The 16,438-nt window shown below is 40.4% G+C and overlaps 1 protein-coding gene and 1 long non-coding RNA gene across 10 annotated transcripts in view; one reads left to right on the forward strand and one right to left on the reverse strand.

Moving 5' to 3' along the window:
* Positions 1 to 16,438, forward strand: part of Fry (FRY microtubule binding protein) — a 407,101-nt gene that overhangs the window by 165,194 nt on the left and 225,469 nt on the right. For 2 of the 8 annotated variants that reach the window (XM_046454022.2, XM_046454024.2), the window contains exon 1: positions 8,617 to 8,831. The exons of 5 other annotated variants lie outside the window; for them this stretch is intronic. In XM_046454022.2, coding sequence (XP_046309978.1) covers positions 8,762 to 8,831 — 70 coding nt within the window. In that variant the 5' untranslated portion in view covers positions 8,617 to 8,761. Of the gene's footprint in view, positions 1 to 8,203; positions 8,382 to 8,616; positions 8,832 to 16,438 lie in introns of those variants that run through there. One more of the 8 variants, XM_058582515.1, reaches the window with a different exon arrangement.
* Positions 1,036 to 8,602, reverse strand: LOC124099060 (uncharacterized). Of its 2 annotated transcripts, XR_006853811.2 has the most exons (4): positions 8,406 to 8,602; positions 4,889 to 4,972; positions 4,441 to 4,486; positions 1,036 to 2,996 (listed from the first exon to the last, which is right to left on the reverse strand). It is a non-coding gene; the product is annotated as an uncharacterized LOC124099060 (long non-coding RNA). The 2 variants fall into 2 exon arrangements; XR_009227738.1 differs by having other exon boundaries at positions 1,038 to 2,996; positions 4,441 to 4,972; positions 8,406 to 8,597.

A 16,438-nucleotide genomic window follows, 5' to 3' on the forward strand; every position in this document is an offset into this window, starting at 1 on the left:
TGCCTGTCTGGTCAAAGTAGGGTGGTGATTTCCCACCCTTTCTAAAAACATGCCTTGCAGGACTTTCCCCATCCTGCAAAATAGTCTCCCCTTCTCAGTTACATTTTCTAATGCTTCTGAACAAGGCCTGAGGGTGGAGAAGGTAATGTGTGTGCTTCTGTATTACCCGGAGCCTTCTAAAAGGCAGGAACCAGGGGGATTGCACCAGGCAGCTCTGTGAACAGATGGCCATTTGGATGACTTTGAAGGTGAAGTCAGTGCTGCTCAGTGAGGTAGACAACTTCCTTTTTAAAGTGTTAGCTCCAAATGAAGGGATGCTGTCCATGTCTTCAGTGCCCTAGTTCTACTGTCCTTAATCCCAGTGTTAATAACCTGGCTTTGGGCTATGGTCTCTCCGTGGCCCCCAGGACATGCCAAGTGGATAGTTGCTATCAGTTTTAAGCTCATCAAAGCACTTTGCTATTGCTTCATTAATTTCATAGTAGATGACTTGGTCATTTTCATATCGATTTATCCCTTTCTAATCCCCAATTATTTTTTGGTCCCCTGACAGCTTCTCCTGCCAGTCAGCCAGTGGGTGCTCTTTCATGGATGTTCTTATTTTATCAAAACATTATTGAGAAGGTGAATCTGTTGCCAAAAATTTAAATAATGCATGCCAAAAACTTCCATAAAATAATTTATTATCGGGGTGGAGTTGTGGCTCAGTGGTAGAGCATTTGCCTAGCATGCACAAGGCACTGGGTTCGATCCTCAGCACCACATAAGTGTAAAATAAAGATACTGTGTCCACCTAAAAGCTAAAAAATATTAAAATAATAATAATAATAATAATTTATTATCCAGCATTCTGCTTTAGCCAAGCCATGGTTCTTCCCTATAGTATGGGAAATCTTAGAACCTGCCCTAAGAAATCATTTTTTAAAAAAATATTTTTTTAATTGTTGATATACCTTTATTTTATTTATTTATATGTGGTGCTGAGAATCGAACAGTGCCTCACACATGCCAGGCAAGTGCGCTACCGCTGAACCACGGCCCCAGACCCCTAAGAAATAATTTGATAGTGAAAAGGAACATTTTTCATTTTGTAGAGAAATAACTTGTCTAAAATAATACCAGGGTCAAAATAAGAAGAATAAGGAGTTTCCTAATTCCCAATCCTTCAACTTTTGTTAGTAGGTAAGTGTAAACAGGCAGAAAAGGAAACATTTAAAAGAAAAGAAAAAGTTAAGTATATGTGAAATTTGTATCATGGGTATATAATAAAATTAATCAAAATTTTTAATTTCCCCCAATTTTGTGTTTTTAAAATTTCAGATTTTAGTAAGTGGTGCCTTTGAGCAAAATTGATCTGTTCCCTGTGACTTACACTGTAAATGTTTATTTTTGAGCATGAAATTGGGAACACCAATGAAATAAAAAAATAGAAATAGTGGCTGTAGCTCTATAAGGTACTTAATTTTTATCACTAACTCATAGTCACAGCTTATCACCCAATAACTTCAATTCCACCATGACAACGCTCCTTTTTTGTGTTGTTGGATTATCATTTATACAGAGAAGAACCAACAGTTTCTTAGTTCTCTGTTACATAGTAAATGTTTGGGAAAGAGTGATGATATAAGTTGATATAAACATAATTGGTTTTCATCCTGCTGAGCATTACCTATCTGTGCGTTTTTGGTAAATACTGATATGCAAAGCAATATGGTTTTTGGCTTCTTCAGAAAAGATTTAACATGTAGTCTAAGATGTTTTAACAGTTGGCTACTTACCATAGCTGGTTACATTGAACTTATTTGCATCTGCATGTAAATAACCGCTTTCATGATAAGGGGCGATGGAAAAAAATACATGTTTTCTTCTTTGCATAGACATCCATAAATACAACATTAAAGGGTTACTATGCCAGAAGTGTTCTGCAGAATTTGAGGTGAAACTTTTGTAAGTATAAAGCATATATGGACTGCAGCATCTCCTCATTTGGGCGCTAGGTTAAGAATATGCAAATATGCCAGCCCTACGTTGAGAAATTGATAGGACTAAATCAAGTAAATTTTGAAAAGATGCTAAACTAACAAGAACCTCTAATCACATAGTTTACCCCAGGCCTCAAAGTTGTCTGTGTATATGTTTAGGTTTTCTTTGCTTGACAAACCTTCAGCCATGTTGGCAGATCCACCTCACCTTGGTAGCCGGCTCTGCACAGGTGGCTATAAGTAAGGATCCCTCTGCAGAAGGATGGTCCCTCTCCCTCTTCCCTAACACGAGTGTGAGCTTCAGGGGACATCTTGTGCTGAATATTCTGGGTTCATTGGTCACTACAGATCTGGTACATAACACTTGTCACCTGCCTTGGCACTCATTTAATTTTTAAACTGTGGGATAAGCCCTAGTTCACAGACAAGGAAACTGAGGCCACAGTCATTCAACAACTCTTCCAACACAGCTCCTGTGCCATAAAGGAGGGATCAACTCTAGGATACAGTGTCACTCCCCTTCTAACTGATCGTCTTTGAATATCGGTTCCTGAGGTCACAATTCAGTTGTCTGGAATACAGTTTAGGAAGATGCCCTTTCTTTATTTCCCAGGTTGGAAGCCTGGGATAGCTGACACCACAGTTCCGTTTTATTCTGTGGATCTTCCAGTGCCAGTTAGAGAGGTTCCCAGCAGGTGAGCCTTTCGGTACAGATTTGGCCTCTGAGATCCAGCCTGGCCCAAGTCTTCAATATTAAGCACTCAATTAATGTCAGTTCCTGCCCAGGGCGACAATGGGCATCTGGAGGGACCTTCTGTACACAGAGCAGAGAGTGGTGTGGTTTCCTGGCTTTCTTTCCCCTTGCTCCCCGCTGTAATGTTCTGCGTTCTGTGTCTTTTATTGTTGTCTGCTTGTATCCTTCAAGGGCTTCCCCTTGCACTGGATGATCACTCGGCTCCTCTGTCTTGGTGCCTTATAAAATTCCTTTGCAGAGGAGCTGAGTAGCAAAGGAAACTAAAAAAAAAAAAAAAAAGGTTCTGCTGCTATTTTGTTTTGAATGAAAAACATTTCAGGAAACATGATTTTCCTTGTTTATGTCTAAATCTAGGCTACAAGCTCTGAAATTCTGTTGCATTCAAGAAAATTTAATGTATTTGTCAATCCATTGAAAAAATTATTTGTAGTGGATAGCAATGGAGTAAATGTTTTCCAAACTTATGGAATCTAACTTTGTGAAGACTTGTGTCTGTGGGTTGGGTTTTTAAAGGAAACAATTATTACCTTTTATGCTTATGACGTGAACATCATGTGGCATCTTTTTTTTTCCTCTAATATTTCTTAGAATAGGATAGAACAGCCTGAATTTCTGCTCTCACACAGGTCAAAAGAAAAGCATGCTATTTATTATGACACTTTCTTCTTTAGGTGATTTCTACACCTCTTATGTATGCTACTATTTACAGTAAAATGAAATTCTTTCTCTATACCTGTCACTGTTGATCTCAGCTGCTGTCCATTTAACTCAATCTAGGAAACACTTCATTTGCTTTGGAACAGTTCTTACAATGCAATGTACAGTCGTGGTGATATAATATACTTAATACTTTTGGAATTTGAAACTGCTGATCATTTGAAACTGCTGATCAAGAACGGATAAAGCCATCTTTTTCATACACTAAGTGAGTTTCCTTTGTTTCTTCAGGTTGCTTGTGAAGCATTTCTCTTGTGCATAACACATTCTGTTCATGAATGTGCATGTCACTCTGTGACAGTAATTACACATGGGGACCCACGTGCACCCATCCATAGGGGAAGGGGGTGGACTCCAACCCTAACCCAATCAACTCCATCAGATGTTTGAAAATCATTATTAGGTAGTGTCTCTTGAGATTGGCAAGCATCCAGACTGTTAGTGTAGCTTTGTTTTTACATTTTATTTTTGAGCACCATGCATTTTAGTCTCAAAAAAAATGTTTGAATTGCTAGGAAAGTATAAATGAAATATAAATTAAAATTAATTATTCTTCTGTTGCACGTTTTCCCCCCACAGGCAGCAAATAACCTAGACAGGCATGACGAGCCTATTCATTCACTCACTCATCATGTGAGGACTGACTGTGTGCTGGGAGGAGTGTGGGGATACAAAACCCAAAGATACAGCTCTTTCAGAGGGAGAGAGAGATGGTTCTAATAGGAATCCAGGCAGGAGAAGGGCAAATGCCACTGATTGTGAGATGTAACCCAAAATACTCTCTACCGCTCACATCCCATGTGGCTACTCAGCCAGCTGGAACGTAAGGGAGCAGTTGGGCCATCTCTTCTTGAAACACCATGCTCTCCTGATTCCTCCTGCATAACTCAGAGTTCCTACCAGCTTACTGTGCTGGTCGACTTTCTGTTGCTATGATAAAATACCCAACAAATTAAAATAAAGAAGGAAAGATTAATTTTGGCTTACAATTTCAGATTTTTCAGTCTATGGCCAGCCAGCACCATCTTTGGGCCTGAGGAAAGGAAGAACATCATGACTAGGAACATGGGGCAGAGAAGGATGTTGGCTGGGAAGAAGGGGCAAGGACAAAATATGCCCTTCAAAGGCACCCGACTAGTGACACCTGTGTCCTTCAGCCAGGTCCCACCTCCTAAAGTTTCCAGAATCTTCCAGTAGTCCCTTAAACTGTGAACCTATCAATGGATTCATGCATTGATGAGATCAGAACCTCATAATCCATTCACTTCCCCAAATGCATTGGGGAACTAGCCCTCAACACATGAGTCTTTGGGCAACATTTCAGATCCAAACCATAACACCCCCATGGTGTCTTGATCACCAAATAGACACCCTTCCCTCTGGATTGAGTACTGGGATGATGCAGCCCCATGTCCGGGTAGACTGAGCCCATTACCAGCCCTTGACAACATGGAGAATAGATTTCAGACAAGATTTCCATCTGCGGTTGCCTCCCTTCAACTCCAGGTCAGGACACAACCTGTAAGATAAATATGAAAAATAATAACATTCTTCCCTAGTTTCCTTCAGGGGACTACAGTAATTCCTTACCCAGGCAAAAGCTGGGCAGTAAGAAAATGAGTAATCTGGGAGAGAGAGCTGGCAGGACTTCACATCTGTGATGAGAAGAGTGGTAAAGAAGTTGATTCTCATGTTGCTTGTGATTTGAAAATAATAAATATTAATGATGATGATGATGATGATGATGATATTAAAGTTAGGGGCTGGGGTTGTGGCTCAGCGGTAGAGCGCTTGCCTAGCACTTGCGAGACCTTGGGTTCGATCCTCAGCACCATATAAAAAATAAAATAAAATAAAGGTATTGTGTCCATCTACAACTAAAAAATAAATATTAAAAATAAATAAATAAAAACTAAAGTTAGGATAACTGGTTCTAAAAATGGCTAGACCTAAATTTTAACAGGTATATGACTTTGATCTTATTTTTTGCCCCTTTAAGCCTCAATTATCTCATCTGTAAAATAGGCTAGCAAGAGTGCTTATCTCATAGGTTTGAAGTAAGGATTAAATATAATTTTGAAGTGTGTATTTCAGCACAGTATTAAAGTTCAATAAGTATAGATGGTCTCATTAATCACTATCATGGGTCTCAGGCTACTTTCTTTTTTCCAGTCTTCAATACCATTTCCTGGGACCTTTGGCTTTTCCTATACTACTGTTATCTTTCTCTTAGTCCTGATGTCTACCCCTAATTTCTTGCTTAAAGACTCATGTATAGTTTCCCAAGACTTTAAAGGAAGAATCCCCTCATTTTGTATAGGTATGAAATCTAAGGTACCTCGAGATCATCTTAAATGAAAACTGAAATCAAGAAGAAAGCCAGGGACAGGTTTGGATTTTATTATTGTATTTCAAAGTACCTTTGTCCGGGTGCCTCCTCTATCTCTATTTTTTTATAAGTCCCCCCCCACCCCAGAGATAAAGAGAGAAAGAGAAAGAGGAGACAAAAGGGTAAATGTTTTATCCCAGCTTGCAGCAGGTGTCATTCTATTTGATTTGCAGGCCTTTCAGCAAAACAAAAGGCCCTTTTTGTTCTCGTACAATATATGTTCTCTTTAAAGGAATTCAAATTAGAAAAAGAAAATAGCATGCACTGGACAGACTAGAGTTTTAACAGATAGAAATGGGACTCTTAGTTGCTGATTCACTCTTCATAGGGAAAATTAGAGGCCATATAACACATTCATTTCTAAATAGCATTTAAATTTTTATGATAGTTTCCTTTGAAATATATATGAGTGGCATCCTCAGGAAGTTAGTACATTTATAGTACAACTGAAAACTTTTCTAAAAAGCCAGAGAATAAACATTCAGAGAATCTCTATATATTTGAGTACCAATATAGAAGAACATGTTTGCCTATTACAGCTGATTTTAAGTGTCTCCAACCTGCTGTCTCTAAATAGTTCCTATTGATGTTCAAAAGTAATATGCCTTCTCAGTCACATAAACAGTAAAAATAAATAAATAGATAGATAATCTAAGTTAAAAACAGTTCTGGAGTCATTCAGAGTTCATAATATTAATGAATAAAAATAATAAAATGTGGGGCTGGGGATGTGGCTCAAGCGGTAGTGCGCTCGCCTGGCATGCGTGCGGCCCAGGTTCGATCCTCAGCACCACATACAAACAAAGATGTTGTGTTCGCCGATAACTAAAAAATAAATATTAAAAAAATTTCTCTATCTCTCTTTAAAAAATAATAATAATAAAATGTGATTGTTTACTATGTACAGTATTCTATACTGAGTACTTTTCATACATAATGTCATTTACTCATCCAAAGTAGGTACAATTATCCCCATTTTATAATTGAGCAAAGTAAGGGTTAGGGAGGTTAAGATTTTGCCTTAGGTCTCATGGCTAGTAAAGGCTGGTGCCAGGTAGGAGCTGGGGCCCTGCTTTGAGAACGTGTCCATCATTCATTCCAAAGTATCCTGTGATGTCCCTGTTATTCATTGCCATCTAAGGTGGGAGAGGCCCCAGATCAGTGGACACAGGTATTACATTTGCTATCAGATATAATAGTTATTTTGAAGTAAAACCTTTGGGTCCTATTTTACCTAGACTCTATACATTAAAGTATACATAATAAGAGAAAATCAGCGCTTCAATTTTAGTTTGCATATGAGTTAAAAAAGAAGTCACTCTGATGAGAGATTTCATGAGAATAAAAGGCTGTGAGTGGAGTTAAGAATCTGAGTGGTTGAGTGCTTGCCTTTGTCTAAGTGCAAAGTTTGAAAAGCTCATTATATCCATAAGGTAGGACATTTCAGGACACAGTTTTAAAAATGCCATTTAGTGTTGAATTTTTTAAAGTCTTTGTCTTAAATCTTTCCCTTCCATTTCCCAAATGAACTGTTAATCTAGGAAGTCCAATTTGTTTGTTGATGGGAGGGGGTTGCCCGACATTTGTTGTGTTAAATAATGATCACGTAATTTATTAATTCTGTTTGAAAACATTAATCACAAATGTACAGGGGAGGGAGAAGTATCCCATGGCTTATGAGATGGTTGGCCAAATCTCACCAGCTCAAATATAGCCTGTCATTATTAAAATACAATACTGGTATTTAATCTCCTAGTCAAGCTAAATGATAATGTGAAACAAAGCTAACCCATATCAGGACATCTGATATCAAGAATTCATGAAGTAAAATGCCATCGAACAGCAAGGAATCTAATGCTTTTGTTTCTTATCTTTTGAATACAAATAAAATGAGCTTTATTGGGCTCAGTAGTTCTCAGAAATGAAAGGTTAGAGATAAACAGATCTTTGGTGGGATCTGCATGCAGCATTCTCTAAACAAGCAGAGTAAGCAGCTTGTACTGCCTTGTCCCTTTGGGGTGCACACGTGGGGCTCCGGTGCCTCTCAAAAATACTGCATTTCTGGGGGGTGGAGAGAAACACAAAATGCAGATTACACTGTGCCCATGAAAGAAAGGGAAGAAAAGCCCAGGCTGAGGTGTTTTTATCAAGCCTCTGTGCTGCAAGGAGGCTGCCCGGATGGGGTTTTTTCAAACGTTGCAGCAACCAGATGCAAGGGTGCAGCTTGGATTGCTGCAGCGGGCTGCAGTTGTGTATGTTTCAGGGACTGACACAAGGGGAAGCAGCAGCCAGCGCATACCCGGGCTGCTGCCTGGAAGCCTTTCTGCCCAAAGAAGAGCCACAGCAGCTGGGAAATTCCTCCTCCTCCAGCTGAGGCGGAGGCTGAACGGTGGCTCAGGTTGAGGCAGGGGCAGGGGCGGCGCTCCCAGCCCATGCCTCAGCCCCGGGGCTGCTGTGTGGGCAGGGAGGCCTCCTGCCTCGTGTCGGGGAGGCCGGCCAAGAAACTCTCCCTCCCCAGAGAAAGCGGATCCCAGTTCAGGTGGGGACTTCCTGGGTACCGTACCTGGCTGGAGCAGAGCCTGCGGGCGGGCGGCCGGCAGCAGGCATTTCTGGTTACGGCAGCCCAGAAATGAAAGCAGCAGCGGCCACCGCCTCTGAGGGCTGCAGGGAGATCGCACCCAGCAAATAAGAAGCAAGTCCTGGCCCCGGAGGAGGAGGAGCGGCTGAGCATCTCTCTCCCGCTCCTCCGCGTCCTTTAAATGAGGACTCCCTACCCGAGCAGGAGGTGGATCTGCAGAGCCTCCCTCTCGGCGCCTGACCCCTCGCTTACATCACTAACCTGTGACAGGCACATCTCCACCCCGGTACCTGCTCCTCCAGCGGCTCCCAGTCCTAGGAGCCTCTTTGTATGCTGCAGACATGGCCAGCCAGCAGGATTCGGGCTTCTTTGAGATCAGTATCAAATATTTACTGAAATCCTGGAGTAATAGTGAGTAATAGAAAATAACCTGTTTGTTTGTTTGTTTGTTTGCTGGATGTTGCGTAAGGTTCGAGAAATAATCAGATCTCAACTGGACACATACGTTTGTGAGCCAAGGAAGTTTTTTTTTTTTTTTTGCTTCCATCTGCTATGAAAATCAAAATGTCAGAGACTGAACTAGCTTTGCTCCAGTGCAAAGGCTGCAGTGGAATGACAGTAGATTTTGTTTGCTTAAATTTTCAAGTGAGATGGCCCTTCAGACTCTGGTGAGCTCAGGACCAGGTTTTCCTGGCTGCCTCCTTTGACTGGGTGTTTATTTGATTTGTTCAGGCTTCACCTAAATATTTTTGTGAAGTGCAGTTTAATCAGAGGGGTGTGGCAGGGTTTTGGAGTACTTTGTAATTGTTTTATTAGGGTATTGTCTGAAGACACAAAAGTACTTAATAGTCCAAAACCTAAAATTCACCTTTTTTCATACATAAAGGCATCTGAAGATTTGTTTGATATCTCCCCTATCCATATGGATGATATTTCGAATGCCATTTAATATCTGCATTTTTTTTTAAAAAAAAAATCCTGATGCTTGATGTAGTTCAAATAACGTGCTTTTCTGAAATGTAAACAAGTGAAATTTTGACCCTAATCGTTCATTAGGTTATCAGAGTATTATGGCTTTTGAAGTTCCATTTCTGACCTACATAAAGATTTTAGCAATATGCTATTTCAAAAAGATAGCCTCTAAGCCACCCTGAATCTGAGATCAAATTAAAATGAGGCCTTCAGGTGATCAGTGATGTCTTATATTTTTATGAACACTTTAAAAACAAAGTCTTCTCTATTTCACCCACAGCTTTTGTGCTTGCTTTGGGTAAAAGACCAGCAGGTATTATAGATCCTTAATTGTTTTAAAATTTTTCCACTAAAAAACTTGATATTATTTTATGGACATACTAATGAACCTACCTATGCTCAAAGAGGCGGTGACTAATTATCTCCTCCACAAATGACCTGTGGCCAAGATTGTTCTTATGTAAACAAAACCTGGGCCAGAGAACCTGGGCTGTAATTGTTTTGAGAGAAGAGCCAAAGTACCTTCTGCCTGGAGGTATTCAGGGATATGCATCTCTAAATGATATCCATAGAAACCATTTTTTCCAGGTCATTTTGCACCACTGTATGCACTGTGGGGCTTGTCTGAAGCTGCTTTTCTCCAAAGTGGGGAAGCCATTTGGGAGCATTCCTTTATTCGTTATGGCCATAAATCATTTAACTTGGATTCATTATTTGTATACTTCACACTTCACACAAGGATGAACCTTTCTTTGTCTCTCTACCCTTTGATTAATGAAAAGAATTAGACATATAGGGTAGCCTACAGAGCAGTTTTCTTACTAGCAGAAGAAAACTCACTTGTGAGTTTGATACCTATGTGGTTTTTAGTCACCATTTGATTATTAGAAAGCCAGGCTCTTTTCTTCCATCAATTTTTTTGTCACTATTTTATTAGATAGAAAATGATGTTGTGCTGAAACTGAGCTCAGTGGGATTTCTTTTAAAATCTCTCCCCTTGTGTATTTGCAAGTGACTCTAGACAAAGTATACATTTTTCCATCCTTCCTAAAGCTACTCTCCCTCTCCCTCCATACACATATCAGGAAATAGAACAAAGTGTTCGTTTCCACTTTGAGAGTATCTATGACAAAATTTTTGAATTCTTCCAATTCATTCAGCAAAGATTTACTCAACACCTATTCTGTGCCAGGCTGTAGGGCTATAAAAGGTGAATAAGATACGGTCCCCGCCTTCTATCTTAATTTCTTTATTTCACAGTAGTGAAGTTGGTGAGTCTCTAGTGTTCCTTTGGGGGCAGAATGTTTTTCAGTTTATTCGAGAGGAAGAGGAAATATACTTTGAGCTTGTTACAACACTTACCTGCTTACAACCGGCATAGTTCTCATTGCTAAGTTTTACATATTTTCAGTAGCAAAGAGAGAAAGGAATTTGTCTATGTAGAAGACAAAGTAGAAAACAGAAGCCTTAGGGCTCAACCTACTCAGTGTAACCTTGGCTGAGAGGATGCACCACGGGGCAGGCAGCTAATTGTCCCTGCACACGCATGCCCAGCATCACAGGCTTGGGAGCATGGATAGTGCCCACATACCTGACTGGAGAATCAGCCCCTAATTATATGGTGGTGCTTGTTTATGAAAGTGCCACTATTAAAAAGCAATAAAACAAACTATAACTATGGCTGACTGCTTTGCTAGGCGGTAGTCAGAGGAAAGATGATTTTATCAGCATTTCCAAGTTAAGCTTTCCATTAAAAAAAAAACCATAGCACATTGTGGGGGAAAATATAATTTTCTATATCATTGTCTCTTCAAAGAATGAATAAGTTAATTAAACAAGTCATCCACTCACTGACTGGCAAGATGTATTGGCTTTTTATTCCGTGTTCATTTTGGCATTCTCCTCTCTCGGCACGTCCATTCTGTCAGGCCACCCTTTGGTTTGAGGAGTTGGGGACTTGAATGGGCTCATTGCCTGGATGCAATGTGGAACCTTTCCTGTGGAGCCTTTCCTGACCTCCCCCACCTTGGACACCTGTCCTGTTGCTTCTTCCTCACTCATATCCACACCTTCTCCAGCTGCTCAATGATGCTCACAGCTGCTGCCTTGGTGCCCATGGGCCACAGCCATCCTATGCCCTTCTCAGCTGAACCAGGAGTACTCAGTGGTCCCTAATGGTTGAAGGATGCTCTCCAGCCCCTTTCCTCTGAGTGTCAGTGGTCCCCAACCAGGGCCCTCTTTGGGCTCCTTATCCATCCTCTCTTATCCTGTTTTCCGGCTCCAGCTTCACCTGTTCATCCTCCTCTGCATGTCACTGATTTTTCTCCCAAATCCATGATTCTTTGTACGACAGCCCCCTAATCTGGCACACCCTCACCTAGATCACACTAGTGGCAGGGCCAAACAAGCTTGGCTCCGGTCTCTAGCTCTTGCATTTGTGTGGCTTTGGATAGTTAATTAAGCACTCTAATTCCACTTCATCATCAGTAAGATGGAAGCAAAAATAATGGGAACCTGATAGGAGTAAATGAGGTATTAAGATGTAAAGCTCTTAGGATAATGTCTAGTACATTGTGAGTGCTCTATAAGTATAAAAATAATATGAATGTGTTCTAATGCTCCCCTCCCTTCTAAACCTACTTAGACCATGTCTTTCATTAGTCTTGGCATACTTGGTGGATTATTTTATGAGTAGTCAACACTTGCTACACCCCTGGAGAGGGCAACTATATCGATAGATGCCAAATGTTGTTGCTTACTCTGGGCTATCTTTTTCCAGGTGTACTTTTTAACTTTATCCCTTTTTCCACTTTAGTTATTATCAGAGTATTCATACCTTTCTCCAAGTGCTTGTCTTCCAGTAGCCTGAGAGTTGGCCTCGGAATTATCTCGGTGGCTGAGACTCACCATGGCCTTTTCAGATTTGCCATAGAAAAAAAGTTCAGAGTGGGAAGTTCCAAGCTATTTCACAGGAAAGGAGAACTTGCCTTGTATTACTGCATGGAGCTGGTGTGTGGGCTCCCACACCAGTCTGACAGCTCTGAATGGCTTCCTTGTGGTTCCGTCCACCCCATGATGCCCAGAACACTGGTTCCAGTGAATGAAGGTACATTCAGAATCCCTTCAACACCTTGCTCTTTCCAGGGCAGTGCACACCCTTCCTATAACATTTGGCAAATCTTGCTAAACCATTGAGGAAAGCTATTGCATGCCCATGAGCCCTTTCAGATATTTAGAATTCTATTCACAAGTTGCCTACTGTGGGGGAACTGAATAATATCTCTGCTATAGGAAGGGGTTAGTGAGCATTGCAAAATGTACAATGTTGATCTTCAAAAAGTCGTATCCACTGAGAGATTCTCCCAGGTGTTTTGTGGTGAGTTAAATTGTGTGTGGTAGTGAATTAAATTACATTGAAAAGGGCAGTGTCCATCCAACATGGAAACGTAGGCTCATATGGGGTTAGCTCTGAGGCCAAAGAAAAATCACTGGGGAGTGCAGATGGAAAACTTCTTCTGTTGGCTGCAGAGCAGTACTTATTGGGAACTCTTCATGTGACAAGTGAACCTCAAGGGCACTATGAGAAATGCTTAAGAAAAAATTCAAAACTGTCGCTCGTTTTAACCTTTGTGTGTGTGTGGGGGGGCGGATACTGAGGATGGAGCCCAGGGCCTCACACATGCTTGACACAGGCTCTACCCCTGAGCTGCATCCCCAGCTAACTTTTATTCATTCCATAGAGGACCCAGCATTGTACAGGCACTCAGTTGGGAGTTACTGCAGTGTCCTTGTAGCTCAGTAGATGTTTGATGGTCACATACTCTTTAAGGCTCCTGGGATCACTTTGGCTAAAGTAGTTTATAGCCCTCGTGAGAAACAAATACCCAAATCAGCATCCTTGCCAAGTAGAAAGGGGTTTGTCCCTGGCTTTACAGTCCAGACAAATCAGGGGAGTTGTTTTTTTTTTTTTTTTAAATTTAAATGCACAAACTGTCCTAGAATAACAGTAACTGTCATTCTGTGTCAAGTAGGTGCACTTGGTGACTTATATATAGGGCAACCACATAATTATTCATCCAAACTGGGACACTTAAGAGTGAAAGTTAAAAATTATGATGGAACACTGGATGTCAATTGGGAGTGCCCTGGGCAAAGGGGGGGCCACTCTGTTTATTACCTTTGTTCTTTCTAGTAACCTAGTGAGGTTAGGTTTTATACACATTTTACAAATGAGAAAAAAAAATGAGACTTAAGAAAGCAATTTGTTCAAAGCCAGGATGCTAGGAAGTGCCATAAACCCTTCCCCCAAGCCAACTGATAATTGCATTGTTTTTGTAATACCCAAAGGACCAAAGGATCCAGAACATTGTTGGGAACTTGATGCTTTATAAGTATTTTCATTTTTATTGGCTGATGCTTCTGCCAGTTCTCAGCCTCCCCGACCCACCCTCTCTTTCTGTGTGCCTCTGAAGGAAACTGTCATTTTGGCTCTTTCTGGCTGGAGAACAACGTCCCCTTAGCATGAGTTTATTGGAAAGGCCAAACTATCCACCAGTCTTCTCATAATCATTACAAATACCACATAGGCAGTTCTGCCACCTGTGGTCTTTTAGTTAAGCACACTCACAAAGTAGATTATAGTAAAATGGTACATTCTTTCTATTAGGAGTGCTGTGTGTTGATTTTCCCCAGTTTAAAGGTGTACATTGACTCCAGGGCTAGGAATGTAGCTAAGTATCAGAGCACTTGCAAAGCATGCTCACAGCCCCGCGTTTAATCCCTAGCACTGCAAAAATAAATAAATAAAAACTCCAGTAAATAAAATGCATGTATGATTTTTGCTTCTTTTAGAATGGTGGTTGCTGAGATTTCTCTGCTGGGTTGTAGTTCTGTTTAGGAAACAGTGGCAATTTTCCTAATTATCATTAGCAGCTAGAACGGGAAAATCTTTCCAGGGATAATGGAAATCTACCTGTAATTCAGGTATCTCCTTTTGCCTAAGAGCTGCAGCCTGCTCCTCCATAAAACCATGTACAAAGCTAGCTGCACAAAATGAATGAACCTCGTCTTCTTTGCACTTTTACATGCTGCTTGGTGAATTTGCCAACAAGAATTGAACAAGTCAGAAAGGTAAATGCAGTAGGCAAGGAGGAGAGATGGCCTGGCTAGTTTACAATCTGGGAACTGCACAGAATATTTGAGAAAGTTGGCCAATATTTAGATGTTTCAACTGATACAGCATGCAAATATTCCTTTTATTTAGGACATCTGTTTCAAAACATTTTAACAGTCATGACTCATTCGCTTACTTCTGGGTACAGTTCAAGGAATTGAATAGGTCACATATGTCCTGAGTACCATCTTTGTAACTTCTCCATTTTTGAGCTTTATGTGATATTCTGAATGAGCTGTGCTCAGATGTGAACTTGGGCCAATGAGAAATGACATTTTACCATGATTGATAGCCCCATCAATAAACTTTTGTGCAAATCTTGTGCTGGTGCTAAACCTTAAATTCATGTCACCAAGTAATTTGCTCAGAAACTTCAAGCACACCACCTCATTTGATGAGTGGAATACTTTGATTAAAAATAAACCAGCTGCGGGCTGGGGTTGTGGCTCAGTGGTAGAGCGTGTGCCTAGCATGTGTGAGACACTGGGTTCGATTCTCAGCACCAGATATAAATAAATAAATAAAATAAAGATCTAGCAATAATTAAAGAAAAAAAAAAACACAAGAATAAGCCAGCTGCTTCTTCAGTGTGCCTGGTGAAGGACAACCAGACTGAATTCTTCCTAAGTTTAGTCTTTGTGGTATGAGATTGGCATCATGTAGGTATATTTTGTTTTCAGATCATATTTAAATGAACAAATAATTTTCTTAGTCTACACTCTTTACCTTTGAATGGGACTTCTTAAAAATGCAGTGTAGTTTGGTTTTTATTCCATGAGATATGCAGAAGTGAGTCTATCCAACAACTATATACACTAAAATTTTCTGGATTTATGTGCCCCCAACATTTCTCCTAGCCTTCTTTACTGAACAATTAAATGTTATAATTTTCCACAATGTGGTGCTTCCTGGGAACCACCCACTGTAAGCACACTACCCTCGTGCGGAGGTTTTAGCAAGCAACCACTTTCTGGAAATATGAATGGCATTTGTGGAACAAGGTAGTACACAGCTTAATCATGTTTGTTTTTTTCCTTAACACTTGATAGATCCCATCATGTTAATTTGAATATTGCTATATTGTAGACATGTCATCTAAATAACTAGAGAATGCTCTTTCTTTGGACTGAAATATTGTCTCTCCCAAGGATTAGAGGAGTAATAGGGAAGAACCTTTTCCATAAGAACATCTTTACTTACTTTTCAATGCTGGATTCCACTAGAAAACTTACTACCCGAGCATTAGTTTTTCTTGGGTACTTCAAGCATGTACCGCAACAAAACTTGGGTATATGCTTGCTATGAGTCAGAGAAGCAAGGTGAATGCTATTCCAATACCTGTGTATTGAGCACCAACTGCATACTAGAAGCTTTTTTTCTGGAAACTAACAACATCAAGGCCCTCAGAGCATCCCTCTTTCCTTGTTGAATTTAAAATGCAAGTATGTTAATGCAGAAGTTCTCAAGACTTCTAAAATCCTGTGGAGAATTATCCATTGGTGTTCCAGAGATGGTGTAGGCCCTATAGAATTTTATTTGGGAGAATGTGTGATAGATTCTATTAACTTCAACTTTGTGGATTTATTTTTTCGCTATATCAGAGAACAATTGGAAGTCTGATGTTTGCAGGCAAAGTTCTTTAAGAACACTTTGAATATTTCTCCCTGGCAGAATGGCTAAAGAAAAAGATATGTAAGGCATTGACATTAGACCCAATAGGAGCACTTGACTGAATTTCAGTAGATGAGGTAGTAGGCATTTCAGATAGACTTCTATATGAAAGCAACATGAAGAGGAGTTGCCAGGGTTTTCAGATCTTTACATGTGGCTGAGCACTTGCCTAGCATGTGCAAGGCCCTAGGTTCATCCCCCA

Source organism: Marmota monax, unplaced genomic scaffold (genome assembly GCF_021218885.2).
Source record: "Marmota monax isolate L192 unplaced genomic scaffold, Marmota_monax_Labrador192_F-V1.1 WCK01_AAM20220418_F8-fsc00011, whole genome shotgun sequence".
Lineage (NCBI taxonomy): Eukaryota > Metazoa > Chordata > Mammalia > Rodentia > Sciuridae > Marmota > Marmota monax.